We start from the raw sequence: 21,492 nt of genomic DNA, 5'->3' as shown, positions 1-21,492 counted from the left end.
AAAAGGGCTCGGTATAATTTAGTCGCGATTACACGCTCCGCCTTGTTTACCAACCCGGACCCAGGTACACGCTGTTATTTCCGTGGAAAGCTGCTCTTCGGTATAAAAGTCGGTCTAGCTCGAGGGCAGATAAACAGAGAAAAAGTAGCCCCGGCTGCTTTTTACCGGGCCCGTGTTATTCCGTTTCCGTTTTTGCTCGCGAAGCGGCGAAGATAAATTTCGGGCCGAAGACAAGGAATAATTAGACCCTTGCGCGAGGAATTCTGTCGGCGGGCATGCTCTCGGACCATCGAAATGCACCGCGGTTCTATCTCTTTCCGTTCGCGTTCAACGAAAGTACGGATACATTCGCGGCGTTCGTCGAAAGCGTGGAATATATTTATATAAACGTGGACACTGTTCCATTTAATATACAGGGTGCCCCGAAAATGTCTCGCATTCCGAAAGTGGCGGGTTCCTCGGGTCATTCGAAGCAACTTTTTCCTTTACAAAAATTTTCTCCGAGGCACCGTTAACGAGTTATCAACGAAAAACAGTGACCAATGAGAGGCGAGCTCGGCTGGCGCGAGGCGACCGAGCCAATGAGCGGAACTGGGCTTCGCGCGCTGGTTGGCTGGGCCGCCACGCGTCAGCCGTACTCGATTCTTATTGGTCACTGTTTTTCGTTGATAACTCGTTAACGGTGCCTCGGAGAACATTTTTGTAAAGGAAGAAGCTCCTTCAAATGATCCGAGGAACCCGCCATTTCCGGATCGCGAGACATTTTTGGGACACCCCAGTATATCCACAACCTGAGCGTCAGTTAGGGAGACATTACTGTACCGCGTATTTTGTCGCACAGAATACAGTAATGTCTCCCAAACTGACGCTCAGATTCTACACAAAAATGGACAATGTGGGAAGAGAAAATGCAACAATTTTTAGAGCTTTGCCCCTCGTTTATTATAGTTATCGATCGTCGACACAGCTGTAAAAACGAGCCGCGAGGCTCGAACAATCGTATCTCCTCTTCCCAAATTGTCCATCATTTTTCTGCACAATCTGAGCGTCAATTAGGGAGAATTTACTGTATGTCGCGCCGGTGAAGCGTAATCAAAATGGAAACGGTAAGCGCGGGCACGAAACGAAGGCGCGACGATGAAAATGCAGGACCGAGCGCAGTTAATAATCGGATTAGTATTTTCGTGCCGGTAATCCAACTAGTCTCTTTGTCCCAGCGATAATTCACTGGGTCCAACGTCGAACCGTAGCTGGCTTGCATTAATCAACGTCGAAGTAAAGAGCGCCGCTGGTCCCGTGGCCCGGGTTCAAGGAAGGTTCGACTTTATCAACGACTTTATCAGGATAATCGAATGGAGTCGGCCAACCGAACTCCACGGCAGAATGCATCGTCCTGACGAAGTGGCGGGCTATCGAGCGACGATCCTGACGAAGTGACTATTTCCGTGGTTCTACATTACCGTCGTATATCACAATCGACAGACTCACCAATTTCGCGCCGGTAAAAATTGCTCCTTTCGCGCTCGACGCGAGAGCATTGTTTGCACTTCGCGACGGGCCCCCACGGTGATAGATAGCGTCCTATCGCGGACGATCTTTACGCCGTAATTAAACCCGGAGGACGACGATTCTCTATCGCGATCCATTCGCCAGCGACCAGAAAGCGGACAAATACAATCTGGAATCTTACGGCGAGGCTGTCGCTTGGAATCCGTACACCCGCGGATTCGGCCGATTTTCGCTTGTAATGCTGAATTATTCGCTTGTAATTACCGAAACGCTTATGTAGATATATAGTTTAATGCTTCTTTATTTAATATATTACAACGGAAGAGCGAAAGCTTCAATGATTATTAGCAAATTAAATGAAATTTCTCGTTTCGCATAGAACTAGCCTGCCGGTAAAAATCGCACACTGCTGGTAGCACTGTAAAACTAAATTTCCGATTGCGTTTCGTTCAACAATGCTTGGAAACGATAAAGATATAGTTCGGTTATTGTTTGTTTCTTTGTCGTTTATGCGTTGCCTGGCCCGTTTTCGAAGACATTAAAGAAAACGCGACGAACTGCATTAGCGGAACGCGAGTTGATAATTTATCATTATAAAAATAGAGGAAGTTATAATGAAATTGGTGAGATTATTGATCCGAGTAAAAGTACAATCTCTAAAGTACTATGAAACGATACGAAGAAGGGAATCGAATATCAAATAAAGTCAGACAAAAATCCGATAAGAAACTGGATGCAACGAAATAGCGACGGATTCCTTAAAAAATTGAAGATAATCCGACGATAAGCGCTGTCAAATTGGCATCGCGTGTTCAAAAATATTGAAATGCAACGCTAAGTGCATCGACTATTAGAAGAGTACCAAGAAAAAAAATTGCCACGGTAGAATTGCACGGAATAATAAATAATAAGTTTACTTTCATTTGCTTTCATTTTCTTTGCACGTATACGACTTCCACTTAATTACAAATTCTCTTGTAAATAACGTTGCTTAGGCTCCCGTGAAAAATTTGATAAAAACAGGCTCACCGTTGCCAACACAGGCTGCATTCGTACGTATTTATTCGTCCGGGGAGGGCGGTGGTTACACTTCCCTTTCCCGTTGGAAAATAATTATGTTTGGCTGCAGCGAAACACGTCAAAGTCATACTTAATATTCATTTTGCTCGAAAGAGAAAAAAAGCCGCGAAACGTTCTCCACGTGCTGAAAAGCACGGCCAAATTATAGCCGAGCCGTTACCAAAAGTGCGTTTCCCAGCTACTGTTCACGCTCGCCTTAGCAAAGGCGAACCGTTTTGTGCATTCTTGTTCGCATATTTTCATTCCATTAGGTATCGGCATCGTTTATGCGCTCGCGGATCAGAAGAATTCGATGGAACCGTCGCGTTCCTGAACAATGAAAATTCGAATCGAAACGAGCGAAACCAATTATTTTCACCTGAATATTTAGAATATTTAGCGTTGAACGATTAACACAACGCTGCGCGGATTCTGCTCGTAATTACGAAACCGAGACCTGGTTTTAGACGAAGCGGCAGGGTCGGTTCCGACGCGTTCACAACAATCGGATTGTTTGCGACACGATTGCGAGAAGAGCGGGACATCGGCCGCATAAGTAATTGTCTTGAATCCTCGCCGAAGTGTACCAGCAGCCCGCTTTTAAGATTCCGCAGCGACGTCGTCTCTTTTTTCTTCTCACGGCGCGCGGCGCATGCCTCGAAAAGTTGAAATAGTATTCAAAGAAGAGTTACAATTCTTTCGCCCTACTCACGCGGAGCGAGGAGTTTATTATAGCGCCCCTTCCGCCCCCGCGCGGCTCCGAGGATCGACTGCGAGAATCTCAGAATCAGCGCTATATATACGTTTCTTTGTGAACTGCTTCAACTCATTAAAGGATTCTTCATTTCTGCTCCGAATTGCAATCTTCCTATTGTTCCTTTGCTCCATTCTGCGGCCTGATTATACAGGGTGTCCCGGGACTTTCCGGCCGAACTCCGAGAACTTGATTTAGAGGCAGAACGAGGGTACGATGTCCTACAGGAGGCTTGCGAATAAATCCTTCGCTTCGAAGATATTATTAGATGTCAAGGTTATTACATACAATTATTACGTACAATTATTTGCATACAATTATTTACGTACAATTATTTACCTACAATTATTTACATACAATTATTAAATACAATTATTTACGTACAATAACCATGACATAATCATTGCTCTATTACGCTGCCTAATTATAGAGGATGTCCTGGGACTTTCCGGCCAAACAATTCACAATACAGTAATGTCTCCCTAATTAATGCTCAGATTGTCCACAAAAGTGGGCAATTTGGGAAGAGGAGATACGATTATTCAATCCTTGCGGTTCATTTTTATAGTCACGAATTGTCAACAACTATAAAAACGTGCTGCAAATTGTCCAGTTTTGTGCACAATCTGAGCGTCGCCTAGGGAGACACCACTGTACAGTAATAGTAGACAACCTGAGCGTCAATTGGAGAGACATTGCTGTATTTAGAAGCGATATTCGGAAGCAAATCATTGGAGCCACGATTTGCATTGTCAAATAACGAGGAGCCTGTGTTATCGAATTTATCGAACGTCGCAGGCAATTCTGTGCATCGATACACGCGTTTCCCCATAAGCTAAAAAAAAGCCGCGACTAAATAGAGCTTGATAGCGCCGGCTGATTCCACGAAACAAACCGGCGCGGCACGGGCGCCGCGTCGTTGTTGATCGTCGAACGCAATGAAACACGATGGAATTACGATCGATGTCAGAGAAATAAATCATATTGTATTTTTGAACAAGCGTATCCTTCCACGCCGGAATGACCGTTTTCTGGGAACGCGGGGGCTGTAAAAATGGATGACCCGTATTCAGATTTTATTACCCGACACGTGTACGTATATTGCGTGCATGGTTGATGGTGGTGGCGAGGGGGGTGGAGAGAGGGTTCTCTTTTGTTTCAAAGCACAGATTCGACTTGATTTATAAACACGTTTCCGGCGCTACGCAGCTACGATCCAATGGACGCCGGCCGGGCAACGTATTTTTCTCGAACCAGAACATTTGATTTCGATTCTTTAATTCCCGTGCATTTTCGTGTTCGCAGCGTGTTTGCCTTTCCGCTCTTCATTTTTGTTCTCGTTGCTTCGTTTCGTTTCGTTTTTGTAATACGTTTCTCGCGATATATCGTCGAATCTCGGCGATACACGGATAGCCTGCCGAGGCGGAAATGCGATAACAATCGAAGGCGTAAGTTCGAATTTCGAGTTTTCGAATGAAACTCTATTTTATCATGGTTTTCCGAAGCGTTGTTATTAGACGGCGAATTTCGCGCGTTTACGATAAAAATTGAGAACGAGACGAGAATAAATTAGTTCTCTCGATACAATCTCGAATATTATCGTACCGACTACGCTGTATAAAAACGGTACATTTTTCGGTGGTTTTTACAGATTCACGAGACGCGGTGTGTATATTATCCGGGCCTTTGGTAATGGTCCAGATTTTTAGCAACAGCCTCAACAACACATATTATACCGGCGCGCTATCTACGATCGCGGACTCGTGCCCTCGTGTGCCGGCCGAATCGAAAGAACTTTCTGCGAAAGCCCCCATTTCCATTCAGTTTCCCCCGTCCCAAGGAGAGATATGCCGACACTTTGCCCAGCGAGTAAATAAACGAGGGGAAAAGGAACACGCAGAAACGGGAAAGTATACCCATGAGATACAGGGATTGTTGATCCTTATCAACGCAGGAGCACCAAATCTATTCTATTACCATCTGTCATAAGCAGTGATTGAACGCCAGCTATTTATCAGCGTATTTTTCACTAAAATTACAATTTAAGTAGCCAGTGATCGCTACTTTTTCTTTCGCGGCCACATGCCACGATTCGAAGACGATTCGAAGGCAATTCGGAGGCCACATGCCACGATTCGAAGGCAATTCGAAGACAATTCGGAGGCCATATGCCACTATTCGAATTCAATTCGGAGATCACATGCCACTATCCGAACGCAATTCGGAGACCACATGCCACGATTCGAAAGCAATTCGAAGGCAATTCGAAGACAATTCGGAGGTCACATGCCACGACTCGAAGACGATTCGAAGGCAATTCAGAGGCCATATGTCACTATTCGAATTCAATTCGGAGATCACATGTCACTATCCGAACGCAATTCGGAGGCCGCAGCCACTAAACAAGTAAAACAGTTGCTAAACAGCCACTAAACAGGTTTCAACGATAATTTCATAAGTATTACCAAGTGCCTTTCATAAATATGCAGTGTCCAGTTTCAAGAACTGTTCAATGCGTCTGCAAATATCGTGAACTTTGTGGAAAGTTTCGAAAGAGCGATCAAAAGCGGTCGACTCCTTTGGACGAGTACACTCGTCGCGACGGAAAATATTTCCGCCTCTCCATGACGAGTATACTCGACAAATGCAGCTAATTGTTTAATCAGCTAATTGGTTAATCCGAATCTTTCAGATTTTACTATCTCTCTCTCTCTCTCTCTCTCCCTCTCTCTCTCTCTCTCTCTCTCTCTCTCTCTCTGTTGCCGATAAACGCGTTTTGCACGCGGCAGAGCCGGCGAATTAAATTTCACGAGCGCAAACAGGTCTAAGTACAATAATGTGATGAACGTGCTCGCACTTAATGCCATCGATCGGAAAGCTGCAACGACGTACGCGCATAAATTCCATGGAATTTCGGCTAATATCGGCGGTATAGTCTTCCGAGCTTCAGCGCGACATTAGCGCTGTAAGCACGAACCGATTCCTGCGGAATTATTCGACGGAAAGCGTATTGTTCGCAAATAAGGTAGCGCAGTAAATAATATTTGGATACGTTTCAAGCGAAACAACTTCTTCGAAATTGGAGCAACGACTTGAATTTTGTCGTATTAGTCGGATTAGTTTATCAGCTGGCGTACGACAATTTTTTCGAGAAAATTGCATTCGATCGGAATCGCGAAGAAAATCGCGAAGGCGTTGTTTTTTACAATTCTTCTGCATATCGTTTTCATCGGTTGCAGTCGCTCCGCGTATTCGACGTACTTCTTCGCGTGGAATTAACCCCGTTCCCGCTCGCACGATAACGCCCCGTATAATTTATTTTCATAGCGGTATCGTTGTCTCGATTTTAGCCGGACGTGGTTCCATCCGTTTCCACCATCGGCACGCGTTAAACTCGAACCGCGGAAAGTTCAGAAACGCTTTTCCGTCGGGCCGAAAAACTCGAATTACTTTCTCATAGCACAGAACGGTCGAGAAGTTCTAAATGGCAGTGTATACAACCGGGCTTTCCGGTTTCGTTTTCCACCGGGGGAACACAGAGCGAACGAGCCCGTTCCGCGCCGGCCAGATAAATTGACGCTCGATTTAACAACCCCGGCCACTTCTTCGCGCAAACAAACTTAATTATTCCGCGGTTTCGTCCGCGCGTTTCGGCCGGGCTTCGAATCCGTGGCCGCGAAGAATGATACGAGTGGGCCGGCGTACCCGCCGACACCCTTCGCGCGACGCCTGTTAATTAGAAAACTTTCATTTCAGCCGGCTTAATTGAGCGCGACGCGCTCTCTCCGCAACCGCTGTTTAGAACTGTCTTCTCCTCTTTCTTTCCCGATCTCCGTTCTTCTCCTCTTATTTCTAGGATTCTTCTTCTTGTCCCTTCTTGCCAGCTTCCGCTTCACAATCAACGCGAAGTCTGTTCAGCGAACAAGACCCTTCTCGCAATCTGCCGAGTGCACTTTCTAATCCTAAGCCAAACAGAAAAGAAACACCGGAGAGAAAAGAAATCTGAATCGTACGAACCTGTTTTTAAATTATTTTTTGTTCGTAATCACGCATATAATCGTTTTCTGTCGATGATGGAATACTTGATGATCTTCTATCGACGATTATTTATTATTATTACCATCCAAGAAATGATCTGTTAATTCGATAAATAATATTCGCTAACTCTCTGTCGATCACGGAGTATCTAATAAATATCTGTTAATAATATCTAACGATCTTCTGTCGTTAATGGACTATCCAACAATTTTCTGTCAATGATGGGACATCCAATAATTTTCTGTTCATAATGGAACATCCAATAATTTCCAGGCAATTCTGTGAATCCTCTGCTCTAAACTGAAAGAGATAAAAAGGAATAAATAATCTAATCTAATGCTAATCCAATGGAATACATACTAATCTAATTTAATAAAAGGTTCGATCGGGCCGAGAGCAAAGAATATAATTATTTGAAAGTTGAAAACAATTTTCTGTCAATGATGGGACATCCAATAATTTTCTGTTCATAATGGAACATCCAATAATTTCCAGGCAATTCTGTGAATCCTCGGCTCTAAACTGAAAGAGATAAAAAGGAATAAATAATCCAATCTAATGCTAATCCAATGGAATACATACTAACATAATTTAATAAAAGGTTCGATCGGGCCGAGAGCAAAGGATATAATTATTTTGAAAGTGGAAAACAAAGCTCAATAATCATCGCAGACGTTTGAACGAGAACCAGAAAATAATTCGCTTCGAAAACCGGAACAATGGTTCCACACAAAGGATGGATAATTACAAGTTGTATTATAAGGTGCGTCGCGAGTGCGACGACCCCGTGCTCGACGTATTAACTCGTTGGAATCGGTGAATTTATTTAGCGGGCAAAATCGTGGAAGACGGAAGAGAATGGAAATTTGTTGGCAAGTTGGTATAAAGTTTATTCGCAACAGAATGGGACGCGCCGATTCTTTCGTCGGCGAGTTTACTCGAACAGAAGTACAACTGCTCCGGTCGGTGGGTAATTAGCGACCACTTCGGATTTTCTCTCTCGGTTCTCGACGAGAAAAAGCCGGCTGAACTTTTAACTTTCTGTGTGCAATCGGTTGTATATACATACATACATATATATATATATATACTTGATCAAAGGCTCGAAATTAATACTGGAATATTTGCGAAAGTACGCGCATTTATTTCGTGGTAATTTAATTCCCCGGGAAATACAGAGAACATTAAAGGCTATTCAGAAGTGACTTTAAATATTTCAGACGACAGATCTGTGATCCTATTTAGCGGGAATTGGAGTGAAACAGATACGCGGCGCGCGATTCTCTCGGTCGTCGTTTCAGTTCGAGAAATGTGTGTGTCCCGCAGGGATTGGGAATTTTGAAACGAATGAAACATTGCCGGACATTAGACGGGAATATCAGTTTCATATTCGGAAGTTAAATTAATGTTCTCCTTGATAATTTATATAATTCCGCGGACCGTGTGCGTTTAAATGTCGGCTGGAAGGGTAGCTTGGAGGAATCATTATCTCGAATTGCGAATTATATATGCAATATATATATTTTCGGTTAACCCCGTGCGTTATGACAACGTATTATATTAAATATCCAATTGTATTGCATTAAATATCTAATTATATTAATAATTATAATACATTATTATAAAATATATATAATATATATTATTATAATATATAATTATAATTTATAATAAAAATTCACACTATAACTGAGACATCGCTGCTGTTTAAAATCGATCGATTTATATTTCCACGAAAAATCGAGCACAGTTTCATTTGGAAATGTAACGGTGTCATATCTTTCGTCAGACCAGGGGCTGAAAAATCATTAATTTGTGCCTCGCTCTGTATATTATATATATATATATATATATATATATATATATATATATATATATATGTATTTGTAATTCAGTTGAGCAAGATATGAGACGAGCGTGCTTGCTCGATAAAAAACGATGAGGTGCCAACTTACGAATTGTAGAAAGCGGGCTCACGAGAGAGAGACAGTCGATTACATACCTGACAAAAGAAAGAAAGAACGCGTTAATATTAATTTGGATTTATTTCAATTGTTTAATTTTAATTGCTAATTTTTAAATTACTAATTAGTACCTTACTAAATAGATTCTAGATCGCATCGATAAAGAAAAAGGCCCGCAAGAAAAATTCTTCGCGACTGGAGAGAGCCGAGACTTCGATCCTTGAACGCTCTGTTTTTTAGGGATGCTGCTTCTTGCGGGTGCCACCATCGCTTGGCGGTAAGTTGGTCACCCTATCCTTCCGGAGGTATAAGGTTAACACCTCGGCGCTCCATTAAGCGGCTATAGGCCTGTTTTGCTCAAATAAATGACGCAGGCTGGTTCAACAGTTTGACAAGCTCGAGCTAGCCGACATCTTTTTGTACAGTTATCTCGATGAATTGCCGCTAACGTTGCAGAATTATTTACAAAATCGATGGAATGAAAGAAGTACCATCTAATGGTATAATAATAATAATAATAATAGTAATAATAATAATAATAACAACAACAACAACAATAATAACAACAACAACAACAACAACAACAACAACAACAACAATAATAATAATAATAATAATAATAATAATAATAATAATAATAGTAATAGTAATAGTAATAGTAATAATAACCATCGCTGTCGTAAGCAGAATTATTTACAAAATCTATGGAATGAAAGAAGTACCATCTAATGGTATAATAATAACAATAATAATAATAATAATAATAGTAATAATAGTAATAATAATAATAGTAATAATAATCACCGCTGTCGTAAGCAGTTAATAACAGTATAAACCAAAAATGATGCCACGGAGTGATAAAGATTTTAATGATAAAATCGAATTTATAACGATAGCGTAGCTGTGAGAAAAACCGTAGAGCAAGGTTTTAAATACGACAAAGCATATAGCAAAACGCGTATGTACAATTATGTGTGTACAATTAACTGATCCAAAGAAGCGGTTCATTATTCGATGTTCAACAATTCCGCCGGTGATATATTAATACGCGCGCCGTCGAAATTTCAAATTTCAGTTGTTTAAGCGATAAATGATTTAATACCGAGGAATGCGCGAGCTGTTTACAATAATATAGCTGAATAAACCATGTTAATTCGAACGATATCCGGCTATGAATTATAATATGTGGAAGTACCGCGAATGCGTAGCGACTGAAACATGCAAGTTATGGAGTTACGTTCGCGTATCTATTAGGGACAACGTGCGCAATTGCGACGAGTTTGTATTTTGGAGTTTCGCTAGGAGTCCGAAAAAAGGTTCTGGAACGCGTTACGCGGCGCGGAAGATTCATTTTTCCCACACATTTTTGTTCCAATATCGCTGAAAATGTATATCAATCTTGCTTCGAAACCGCACTTTTCGCATGAAGTAATTTCACTTTTAATATCCTACATAAATTGTTCCATTAGAATATTCCGCGTAAATTGTTCGACCAGGATAACAGCGCAAAATTTCAGAAACCTCAACAATTCATAAAGTCCCGCGACAAGAGATAAATCATAGTCGTAGTTTCGAAAAATAAATAACACCGTGCTATCAGAATTACGGCGTGGACAATTTTTGAACGAGATTCTTCTTTTCCCTTTAAATTCTACGAAAAATGAAATTCCCCCTGAATTCGTGTCGCGAGAAACTCGGATCATCGCGTATCAATCATCGATCGCGAATCAAAGGATCGAAACGCAAGGCCTGTTGATTGTAGATGTACATAATGCAAAATTGCCGATCATGGAGGGTATACTCGCGCGGTTCACTTGTTACGGATGAATTTATCGACAAGGGAAAATCAATGGTACGGTCGAACGATTGCTTGTTTCATTCTGCAAGCCACTTTGCTGCTACATACACGTGTCGCAAGCAAATCACGTTTGCCGTAATGAATTAACTTCCATGTCAATTTGACTCGAAAGTTGACCTGCGAATATTAGAAGAGAAGAGCTACCCCGTGTGCCTAAGATATCTAATGTGTCAATTACTGTGCTTCCCCCACCCTCCGAATACTGAAACTCGATAAATGTAATATATAACATAATTTAATAAATTTTATTTAATTAATAATTAATTATTATTTATAATTATTATGAAATTATTTAATATAATAAGAATAACAATAATATAATAATAATAATAATATAATAATAATAATAATAATAATAATAATAATAATAATAATAATAATAATAATAATAATAATAATAATAATAATAATAATAATAATAATAATAATAATAATAATAATAATAATAATAATAATAATAATAATAATAATAATAATAATAATAATAATAATAATAATAATAATAATAATAATAATAATAATAATAATAATAATAATAATAATAATAATAATAATAATAATAATAATATAATATAATAATAATAATTATCATTATTATTATTATTATTATTATTTAATAATAATTTAATAATAATTTTAATTATTATTATATATATAATTATTATATAATTATTATTAATTAATAATTAATAATAAATTTTATTTTATTAATATTTTATTATCCTAAGCACGCTAAGTTATGTTTCCGCCAAGAAGGCCCGCCATTCGAGCGTTAATCGATAGGGCGCGAACGAGATACGGTGTGTCGCTTGAACGAGGCAGTTTATAGACTACGTCAAGCCGGCGAACAGCGGCTCGACCGGCTTTGCAGTAAGCTGAAAGACTTAGGACCGGAGCCAACTGTTGCAGGCCCCGGCCTTTGCTACTCGAAGAAAGGTAATTCGTTAATGTTCGCGATGATACGTTCGTTGTCCCGGGAGACACAACGCGCAGCCGTCGAACATGTAAAATTGTCCAGCGCATGCCCGGGATTCGTTGCTACCATATGTCACGATTCAACACGTTGTAAGAAAACGTAATATCGTTTCTAACAATATTTATATACTATAATTTATAGTGATTTATATTACTATAATTTCTAACAGTAATCTCATTCCTTTTTACCATCGTCCGGATCTCCGAACCACAAATTCGAAGCTATTATATTCGATTCCTTGTCTTGGAGCATTGTTTCGGCTGGATAATACGGTGTCTCGAACATCGTTTGAAACGCTACGACGCGAATTAGTTTCCTGCGTCGCGAAATGGCGGGCGAAAGGATCGCACGCACTTTTCTTCGGAATGAATGCGTGTCATCTGTTTTGCTCACTGAATAAACTGTATAAACTCACTTGTACATCAGGTAACGAATAAGAAGTAAATTTAACGATTCGAGAATGATAATAAACACTGCAACAAGACCAGCAATAAAGCGCATATGTCTAATACGTCTAACACGGCACATGTTGACCCTCGCGCGGTTCACAACGAAGAGAGGACGACCGCTACGGTTGCGACCAGGCGAGAGCAGGACGCCTGCGTTAGTCACGTGAAACACATCGCCGAAAGCCGTTCTCCTGTGCGAAACAAAGAGGTCGGCGTAATTGAGTAATGCGTTCACTCAGAGATGGCAGGTCCTGTCCCTCCCGCGCCGTCCTCGGCCGTACCTCATCTCGATTGTAAATTCGCGCCAAAATCAGCGGCCATCGTCTTGATTTGTGCGCCGAATCAACATCGTCGATCCCCCGAGCGAACATCTTTTACTTTGTCTTCCGTCTTTTACTTCCGACGAAGTGGTAAGTCGGAAAATGTAATGCAATTCGAAGTGCTTTGCGATCGAGAGAGAGAGAGAGAGAGAGATATTTATATATATTTATTTATTATTTATTTCTCTCTCTCTCTCTCTCTCTCTCGAGAGAGAGAGAGAGAGAGAGAGAGAAAGAGAGAGAGAGAGAGAGAGAGAGTTCGGTGCTTGCTTTTCAAGTGGTTATAAATATATTAGTTATAAATAGCTATAAATATACTTTATAGTTATAAAGTATATAATTATTTATAGTAATTATTTATATAGTTATAATCGAGAGAGAGAAAAGGAGAGAGAGAGTTCGGTGCTTGCTTCTCAAGTGGTTATAAATATATTAGTTATAAATAGCTATAAATATATTTTATAGTTATAAAGTATACAATTATTTATAGTAATTATTTATATAGTTATAGATATATTTTTAACGAGTCTACAACTAATGCAGACTTTCGACAATTTTGTTTGAGAAAAGTTTGAAAAATGTATGGTTGGAAGTGATCGATTGTGGGATTCCTTTTGTACGAGAGAGTTCCAAATGTATAATTTTTCTATAAACCGAAAGAAAGGTTACACGAACGTTGATGACATTTATAAATTTTAAGTGCTAGTTTTCGCGGATTGAAGTTAATGGACCCTCGGCGTGTAACGTTGCGCTCTGAACCCGGTCGCATACTACATATCCCCTCGATAGCCGTTTCAAAATCGCTAAGAGACCGTTCTGTTCTCGGTGCACGTGTTGCCGGACGCCTATTTAATCGAAGTGCACCGTAAAATATAAATTTTATTCGAGAAGATCTTTCGAATTTTCGCTACAAAAAGTTACCTTACAGAACAGTTGGCAGTTCTTTCATACAGGTTTCTCTATAATATATAATGTATATAATATATACATATATTAATTTTTATATTAATAGAATATAATACATAATAATATAATAATATATATAATATAATATAATATAATTATGTAGCATATTATATTATATTATATTATTATTATATATATATATATATATATATATATATATTAATATAATATGCTACACAATAATCTAATAATAATAATAATAATAATAATAATCTAATAAGAATATATATAAAAATAAATAATAATTCGCAACCTGTTACAACTCTTGAAAGAGGAAAGACATTTTCGATTTTGAAATCGATAATATTTTCGACTTGCGAGACTTGCCGCATCATTGCCGGTTTTATAGCGAAAGAACAATTTTGCGGTACACCAAACTTGAAGAATTGAATCTCGGCTGGGAAAAGCGAGCTTAGAGGCCGCTGTGCGATGCTTGAAACGCCACGCGCGAGAGATCATACCGTGTGGCCGGTGACGCGAACAAAGACTCCACGCTGTGACAAAGAAAAAGGGAATGACGCCATTAAGGCAAAGCCATATTGTTACCGCGGCACTGTATTTTTCTATTACTGGCAGAAGTTCTGCGAGGGACGGCCGCGTGATCGAGCGGGCTCCGCTTCTTGGCCGACTGTGATTCAATTCGGCCGATCCGATTTTATTCGAAGCCAGTGGCGTTTCATCCGTCCGATCTCGCACAGACTCTATTTCGGATACCTCGAGTATCTAACCCGTTCGTAGCGAAACTCCTTCGCCCGATTTTACGCGGAAATGCAGCCCCCGAAGCTCGGGCCTCATTCATTAGGAAATTCTAATAACGTGTACTCTAATCGTACGTCTCCTTTCTGGGATACAGCAGTTTAGAACAAGTCGCAGATGCGGATCTTACTGTTTTGTAGTTTTCTTTGTTTAAATTAATTCGGTTCGTCCGAACATGAAACACAGTTGCGAGTCGAAAGTCGGCATCGCGAGACGTTTATTTTCTTTCATCGTTCGGGCCAGGTCTTTAACTGCAACTTAACGGTAAACTATGATAAATGTGAGCTAATAATAAATGTAATAATAAATATAATAATAAATGTAATAAACATTTAGCTTCCGAGGATTATTTTTCCTCCGTTCCAAGTTAACTTTACAAGAACAATTTAATCCCATTATGAACCATTCATTTCTTAGCAGATATTTTCAAGTAAAATATGCAATTATCTGCTATTTTTCAATTGACCAGATATGAAGATCGAACGCGTCCTCTATCCAAATTGACATTCGTTCGGATCTATCGATAGACCATCGTTTGAAAACGTTAAAAATGTTGCGCCGCTATCGGCTTCGTGCTCTACTAAAGACAACTCCGAGCCTGAGATGACAACAGTCGCTGTAGCCGTGCGCGCTAAATGTATTTGGTTCGCATGTCTACAGTTTGACACCCAACCATACAACTCGGTTCGAATCCCCCAGTGGGGTTTCTTGAGGGATTTTTCTCTCTCTCATCCTCTATAATCGGTTTTCGAATTTCATCCGCAGTTTGCAAATTGAGCCACGGTAATTTTCTTCCGTGGCTCGCGCATTAATGACTGCGGAGAGTAAGTGAAAACGGGGCTATCTTCGCTTATATATTTGTGGTGGAGGTCAAGGTTATGTCAAGGTTAAAAAAAAAAAAAAATCCACCACGCAGCCCCACATCATCATTTTTTTGTACAATTTGGACAGAAAAATGTTTAACAATTTCCGCCAGGGTGCAGGAGGCTAGTCCTGGCTATTTTTGGACCCACGTTAATGCACGCGTTCAAAGTAGCTTTTCTATTGAAAAGCTATTATAATAATTTCTGTTGCAATTATGTCTTATTATACATCTAAAGGATGGGTAAGATAATAGAGCGAATGCAAAATACAGGAATATATTAAATATTATATTTTTAGTCGTGGTACTCACAATTTATGCGCGCAATAAATTGGATAGGAACTGCGTTTAGCGAGCCTCTAACGTTGTTTATAATACTTTAAAGATTAAATGTGAGTCGAGGGTTGGCACGCCGAGGGTTAAGACACACGTTATCGAGGCTGTACGACGAATTACAGTAATGTCTCCCTTACTGACGCTCAGATTGTCCACTAAAATGGATAATTTGGAATGAGGAGATACGATTATTCGAGCCTTGCGGCTCGTTTTTATAATTGTGGACAATTTATAACTATAAAAATAAACCGCGAGACTCGAATAATCGTATCTCCTCTTCCCAAATTGTCCATTTTTTTGGTCAATCCGGGCGTCAATTAGAGAGACGTTACTGCAGATCCAAAATTGTGGGCGGGTACTCTGAGAAATTCATGGGCACGACGGCGTTGGTCATCTTTGGAGCGGAGGTACGATGCGACTAGGATGCTATGTGGCGATGGACACACGTTCCAAAGGCTTAATGGGGGATCCCTAAAACGACGTCAGTCGCTTGCAGCTGTGTCACCGGTCGACGAAGGTTTATGGCTCGTTAATTGCTATTTAGGTGTGTAAGGCATACGCGGGACTTTCCGTGTCCAAATTGAGAGATTCGGGGCGTCTCTCCTACTTCAACTCCTTCGGGAAACATTTTTCGCGATTTTAAAATTAACGACTGTCGTATTTAATTATTGGTATTTTTGGTGCAAAACGCAATTCGCCAGCAGTAATTTTATTTCATAATTTTGTATCACTTCAGGTAACGTTTTGTTGTGATAAACCAATAAATAAGAGGCATCGCGTAATAAGCCTAATCATAATTTGTATTACCTTTATATTATATCTGTTACCATTGGAAAAAATATTTTCCATAAAGTTCCAAAAAAAAACTATGCATTCCTATGTATTTTTCTTGTGATCTTTATTTATTTTACGTCTAAACAAACTAATATAAACAGTTACATTCTAACATTTAGTCTAATATTTCTTAGCAATCTTATGATCCTGTAAGGGTTGACAAGTTAGCTGTGTCCGACGAGTACACTCGTCATGGAGAAGCGGCAGTATTTTTTATCACGACGGGTATACTCGTCGCGCGTAAACAATAGCCACCATTGGCTATTTAAATTGTAATTTCAGTCAAAACAAAAACGCATTCTCAAATTTCGAGATGTTTCGAATATTCTGAGTTATACATTCTGAGAATACATTGTTATAAAAATAAGATTACTGTTCGAGTTACGGAAAAAAAAATTGAGTGTCGACTGCTTTATCTTCGTTTTACACGCTGGATAAACGCGTTCACGAATGGTAGGCAGCAGCCGTTGTACATTTTTGCTATACACAGTGTGTGAAACAGACAAGGAGACTCGACTGCACTCCGAGCATGTTAAGATAAAACTGTGACTGAAATTCGTAAACCAAACGCCAGTTTTATAATATCTCGAAAATTTGGGATTCGAATCGAATACGGTCGTTTGTAAACATATGCGAACCAGGTACTTAGAGCGCACGGCTACAACGACTCTTGTTATATTGGACTCTGATCGATTGTCTTATTTAATTACTGGTTATTTTTGGTGCAAAACACAATTCGCCAGCAGTAATTTTATTTCATAATTTTGTATCATTTCAGGTAACGTTTTGTTACGATAAACCAATAAATAAGAGAAATCGCGTTATTACGATTAGGCTTATTAACCTAATCATAATTTGTATTACCTTTATATTATATCTGTTACCATTGGGAAAAATATTTTCCATAAAGTTCCAAAAAAAAACTATGCATTATTTTACGTCTAAACAAACTAATATAAACAGTTACATACTAACATTTAGCTTAATATTTCTTAGCAATTTTATGGTCCTGTAAGGGTTGACCGGTTGGCTGTGTCCGACGAGTACACTCCTCATGGAGAAGCGGCAGTATTTTTTATCACGACGAGTATACTCGTCGCGCGTAAACAATACCGATCATTGGCTATTTAAATTGTAATTTCAGTGTGAAAGAAAAAACGTATTTTCAAATTTCGAGATGTTCCGAATATTCTGAGTTATACATTCTGAGAATACATTGTTATAAAAAATAAGATTGCTGTTCGAGTTACAGAAAAAAAAATTGATTGTCGACTGCTTTTTTCTACGTTTTATGCGCTGAAGTAAAACGCGGGCCGGTCCACGAATGGTAGACAAGCAGCCGTTGTACATTTTTGCTTTTCACAAGTTCGTGAAACAGGCCAGGAGACTTAACTTAGCATGTTTAAAGGCAACTTGTGACTAAAATTCGTAAATCGAACACCAATTTTATAATATCTCGAAAATTTGGGATTCGATTCGAATACGGTCGTTTGTAAACATATGCGAACCAGGTACTTAGAGCGCATGGCTACAACGACTCTTGTTATATTGGACTCTGAGCGATTGTCTTATTTAATTACTGGTTATTTTTGGTGCAGAACGCAATTCGCCAGCAGTAATTTTATTTCATAATTTTGTATCATTTCAGGTAACGTTTTGTTACGATAAACCAATAAATAAGAGACATCGCGTTATTACGATTAGGCTTATTAACCTAATCATAATTTGTGTTACCTTTATATTATATCTGTTACCATTGGGAAAAATATTTCCATAAAGTTCCAAAAAAAAACTATGCATTCCTATGTATTCTTCTTGTGATCTTTATTTATTTTACGTCTAAACAAACTAATATAAACAGTTACATACTAACATTTAGCTTAATATTTCTTAGCAATCTTATGGTCCTGTAAGGGTTGACAAGTTAGCTGTGTCCGACGAGTACACTCGTCATGGAGAAGCGGCAGTATTTTTTATCACGACGGATATACTCGTCGCGCGTAAACAATAGCGACCATTGGCTATTTAAATTGTAATTTCAGTGTGAAAGGAAAAACGTATTTTCAAATTTCGAGATGTTCCAAATATTCTGAGTTATCCATTCTGAGAATACATTGTTATAAAAAATAAGATTGCTGCTCGAGTTACAGAAAAAAAAATTGATTGTCGACTGCTTTTTTCTACGTTTTATGCGCTGAAATAAAACGCGGGCGGTCCACGAATGGTAGACAAGCAGCCGTTGTACATTTTTGCTTTTCACAGGTTCGTGAAACAGGCCAGGAGACTTAACTTAGCATGTTTGAAGGCAACTTGTGACTGAAATTCGTAAACCGAACACCAATTTTATAATATCTCGTAAATTTGGGATTCGATTCGAATACGGTCGCGTTTGTAAACGTGCGAACCATGTACTTAGTGCGCACGGCTACAACGACTCTCGTTATTCTGGACTCTGAGTCTACTTTTGTTTAGCACGGAACCAACAGTGGCGCCATGTTTTCCTCTAATTACATCGAAATATTTATTACTCTAAGGTGTAGTAATCACCGCAAATGAGAGTGGCGAGGTTTAACAGTTCGCAAGCGGTGCCGGGTCGTTTCTGGTAACAAAACTTTCTACATTTCTTTTTCATAATGTCGGAGGTACGCTAATTTAGCTTGAGTCAAATGTGACGGCACCGCCATCCGACCGTACTGAAACAGTTGTCTGAAATTCTTCTACATTGAACACTGAAATTCTTTAACATTTTCACTGCTGCGCCAACAATTATTAATTATGAATTTCGTAATTATTAATTTACTATTAATATTATTTTACTGTATGAAAATTATTATAATAATTATTAATTTCATAAGATCGAAGTATTTTCTTGTAATCGAATTGAAATCGAATAGCTGAGTTGTGTGACACGAATTACCGTCTAAACATCGTTACGTTTTGCGAAGCCTAATCAAATAATATTTGTATAAAATAATAATATTTATTTTAGCCTAATAAAATTAATTCTCGAATCTCCGAACAGAATGTTGAAAGTAAAAAACGTTCGCATTCGGAGCCATTAATTTTAGAGAATTCTCGGGACAACCGAGGGTTCAGTTTCTATAAATGGGACCGTTCTCACAGTTTGTGATATCGTCGTATCCTGTCATCGTTACTTCGGCCATTGTAATCTCGATCGCTCGAGATATTGTCTCTGCATTATACTTTATCATGGTCACCTGTTTACATATCGCTCGCCGGGAATGTGTTTATACGCGTCTGTTGGTTTGCACGGTGTCTCTGTGGGTCATCGCGACGTGTGTACAGAAACAATAGACGCGTGCTGACGCGTGTACAAACGCTGCCGCGGCGCGTCCGAATCAGCAGAATTCGATGCAGTAATAACGGCAACTTTTTTCGAAATATCTTGAGAAAGAGGGCCGCGTGGGAGAGTAACGTGTATGGGACAAGGCTGTGCGAGATTGTAATTTTTACAACAGATTTCACAAGTTACCTTGATCCACCTCGATCTAAGTAACTTTACCCTAATCTAAACGATTACCTTATGCAGCTGCAATTATGTATAGTTTTATGCGTGCATACTTACGTTTGTATGTAGATATATTATGTGTTAATATATTATACCTAAATATATATTATATGTAAATATATTATAAGCAAATATATTACATGTAAACATATTATACGTAAATATGTTACATGCATATATATTATACATAAATATATTACATATATGTAAATATATTATAAGCAAATATATTATACGTAAATATATTACATGTAAACATATTATACGTAAATATATTATACATAAATATATTACATGTAAACATATTATACGTAAACATGTTACATGCAAATATATTATACATAAATATATTACATGCAAACATATTATACGCAAATATATTACACGCAAATACATAATATGTAAATATCGGTTGGCATTATGTAAATTTCGGGCACCGTAGTCTCGGATAAAACCGGTCGAACTCGGATAATCACCTCAGCCGTTCAGGCGACTCGGGTATAAACAGCTCCGGCGTTCGGGCGATTCGGATAAACAGCCGAGCCGTTCGAACGGGTTCGCGGGGATAAAAATTTCCGGGTGCCGGTTCGATTCGGCTTCGAATCGGACGGTGCGGGTCACGCCGATAAAAGGCGTTCGGATAAATTCGTTGGCGCTCGCCCTAAAGGCCAAAGCCGGGCACAGCGCGACGCCCAGAGCAGGGAAGAGAAATGTAACCATGGTTTTGTTAGAAGCGAAGTTTTCGAGGTGGCATTCTCTGCTCGCCCCCCGCACAGCTCGGCTTTACGCTAGCAACGGGTTAGAGCGAATATTCCCGATGCAGTCGTCGCATTAGCCCGGTTCAACGACTGCCACGGGGAAACTCATTGGAGGACTGCCAGAATGATTCTCGGGTATTTAAAGGGTGCCTTAAATTATGGCGTTGTTTACAGAGGATCTATGCTGAAGTCTACAGCGAACACTGTGGCCGATGCGCGAAGATGATGGACGACAGGACGATGCGAATCGCCGATGTGATCTACGGAGACTGTCGGACGCGGACGCTTGCTCGAGATTTCCATTCTACTTTCTGTCATTTTGTGTGGAAACAGCGTTACGTCGAGGTGCAATCGTCGAAGAAAGGCGACGCACTCCGCGTACGGTGAGTTCTCCAAAAAGCTGTCTTTAGTCGCAATCGAAACATGCGAATATGAGAATACCAGGGCACGATTCTTCGAGCTTCGCGGCTTGCCTTTAGTAATTCCGTCTATCAGCGGCCGATACGCTCGGCGAACGTTATTCG

The 21,492-nt window shown here is 39.6% G+C and overlaps 1 protein-coding gene across 3 annotated transcripts in view; it reads right to left on the bottom strand.

The window, feature by feature from the left end:
• Cad87A (cadherin 87A) overlaps positions 1–21,492 on the bottom strand; it is a 246,849-nt gene that overhangs the window by 115,646 nt on the left and 109,711 nt on the right. Inside the window, exon 1 of one of the 3 annotated variants that reach the window (XM_076518911.1) lies at positions 9,456–9,842. The exons of the other annotated variants lie outside the window; for them this stretch is intronic. Within the exon in view, the coding sequence (XP_076375026.1) occupies positions 9,456–9,592 (137 nt within the window). The 5' untranslated portion in view covers positions 9,593–9,842. Of the gene's footprint in view, positions 1–9,455; positions 9,843–21,492 lie in introns of those variants that run through there. 3 annotated transcript variants of the gene reach the window in all.

The sequence above is a fragment of the Megalopta genalis genome, chromosome 2 (assembly GCF_051020955.1).
Source record: "Megalopta genalis isolate 19385.01 chromosome 2, iyMegGena1_principal, whole genome shotgun sequence".
In the NCBI taxonomy this organism is placed as follows: domain Eukaryota; kingdom Metazoa; phylum Arthropoda; class Insecta; order Hymenoptera; family Halictidae; genus Megalopta; species Megalopta genalis.
The sequence above is the reverse complement of the archived record's forward strand: the minus strand, read 5'-3'. Positions and strand labels throughout refer to the sequence as shown.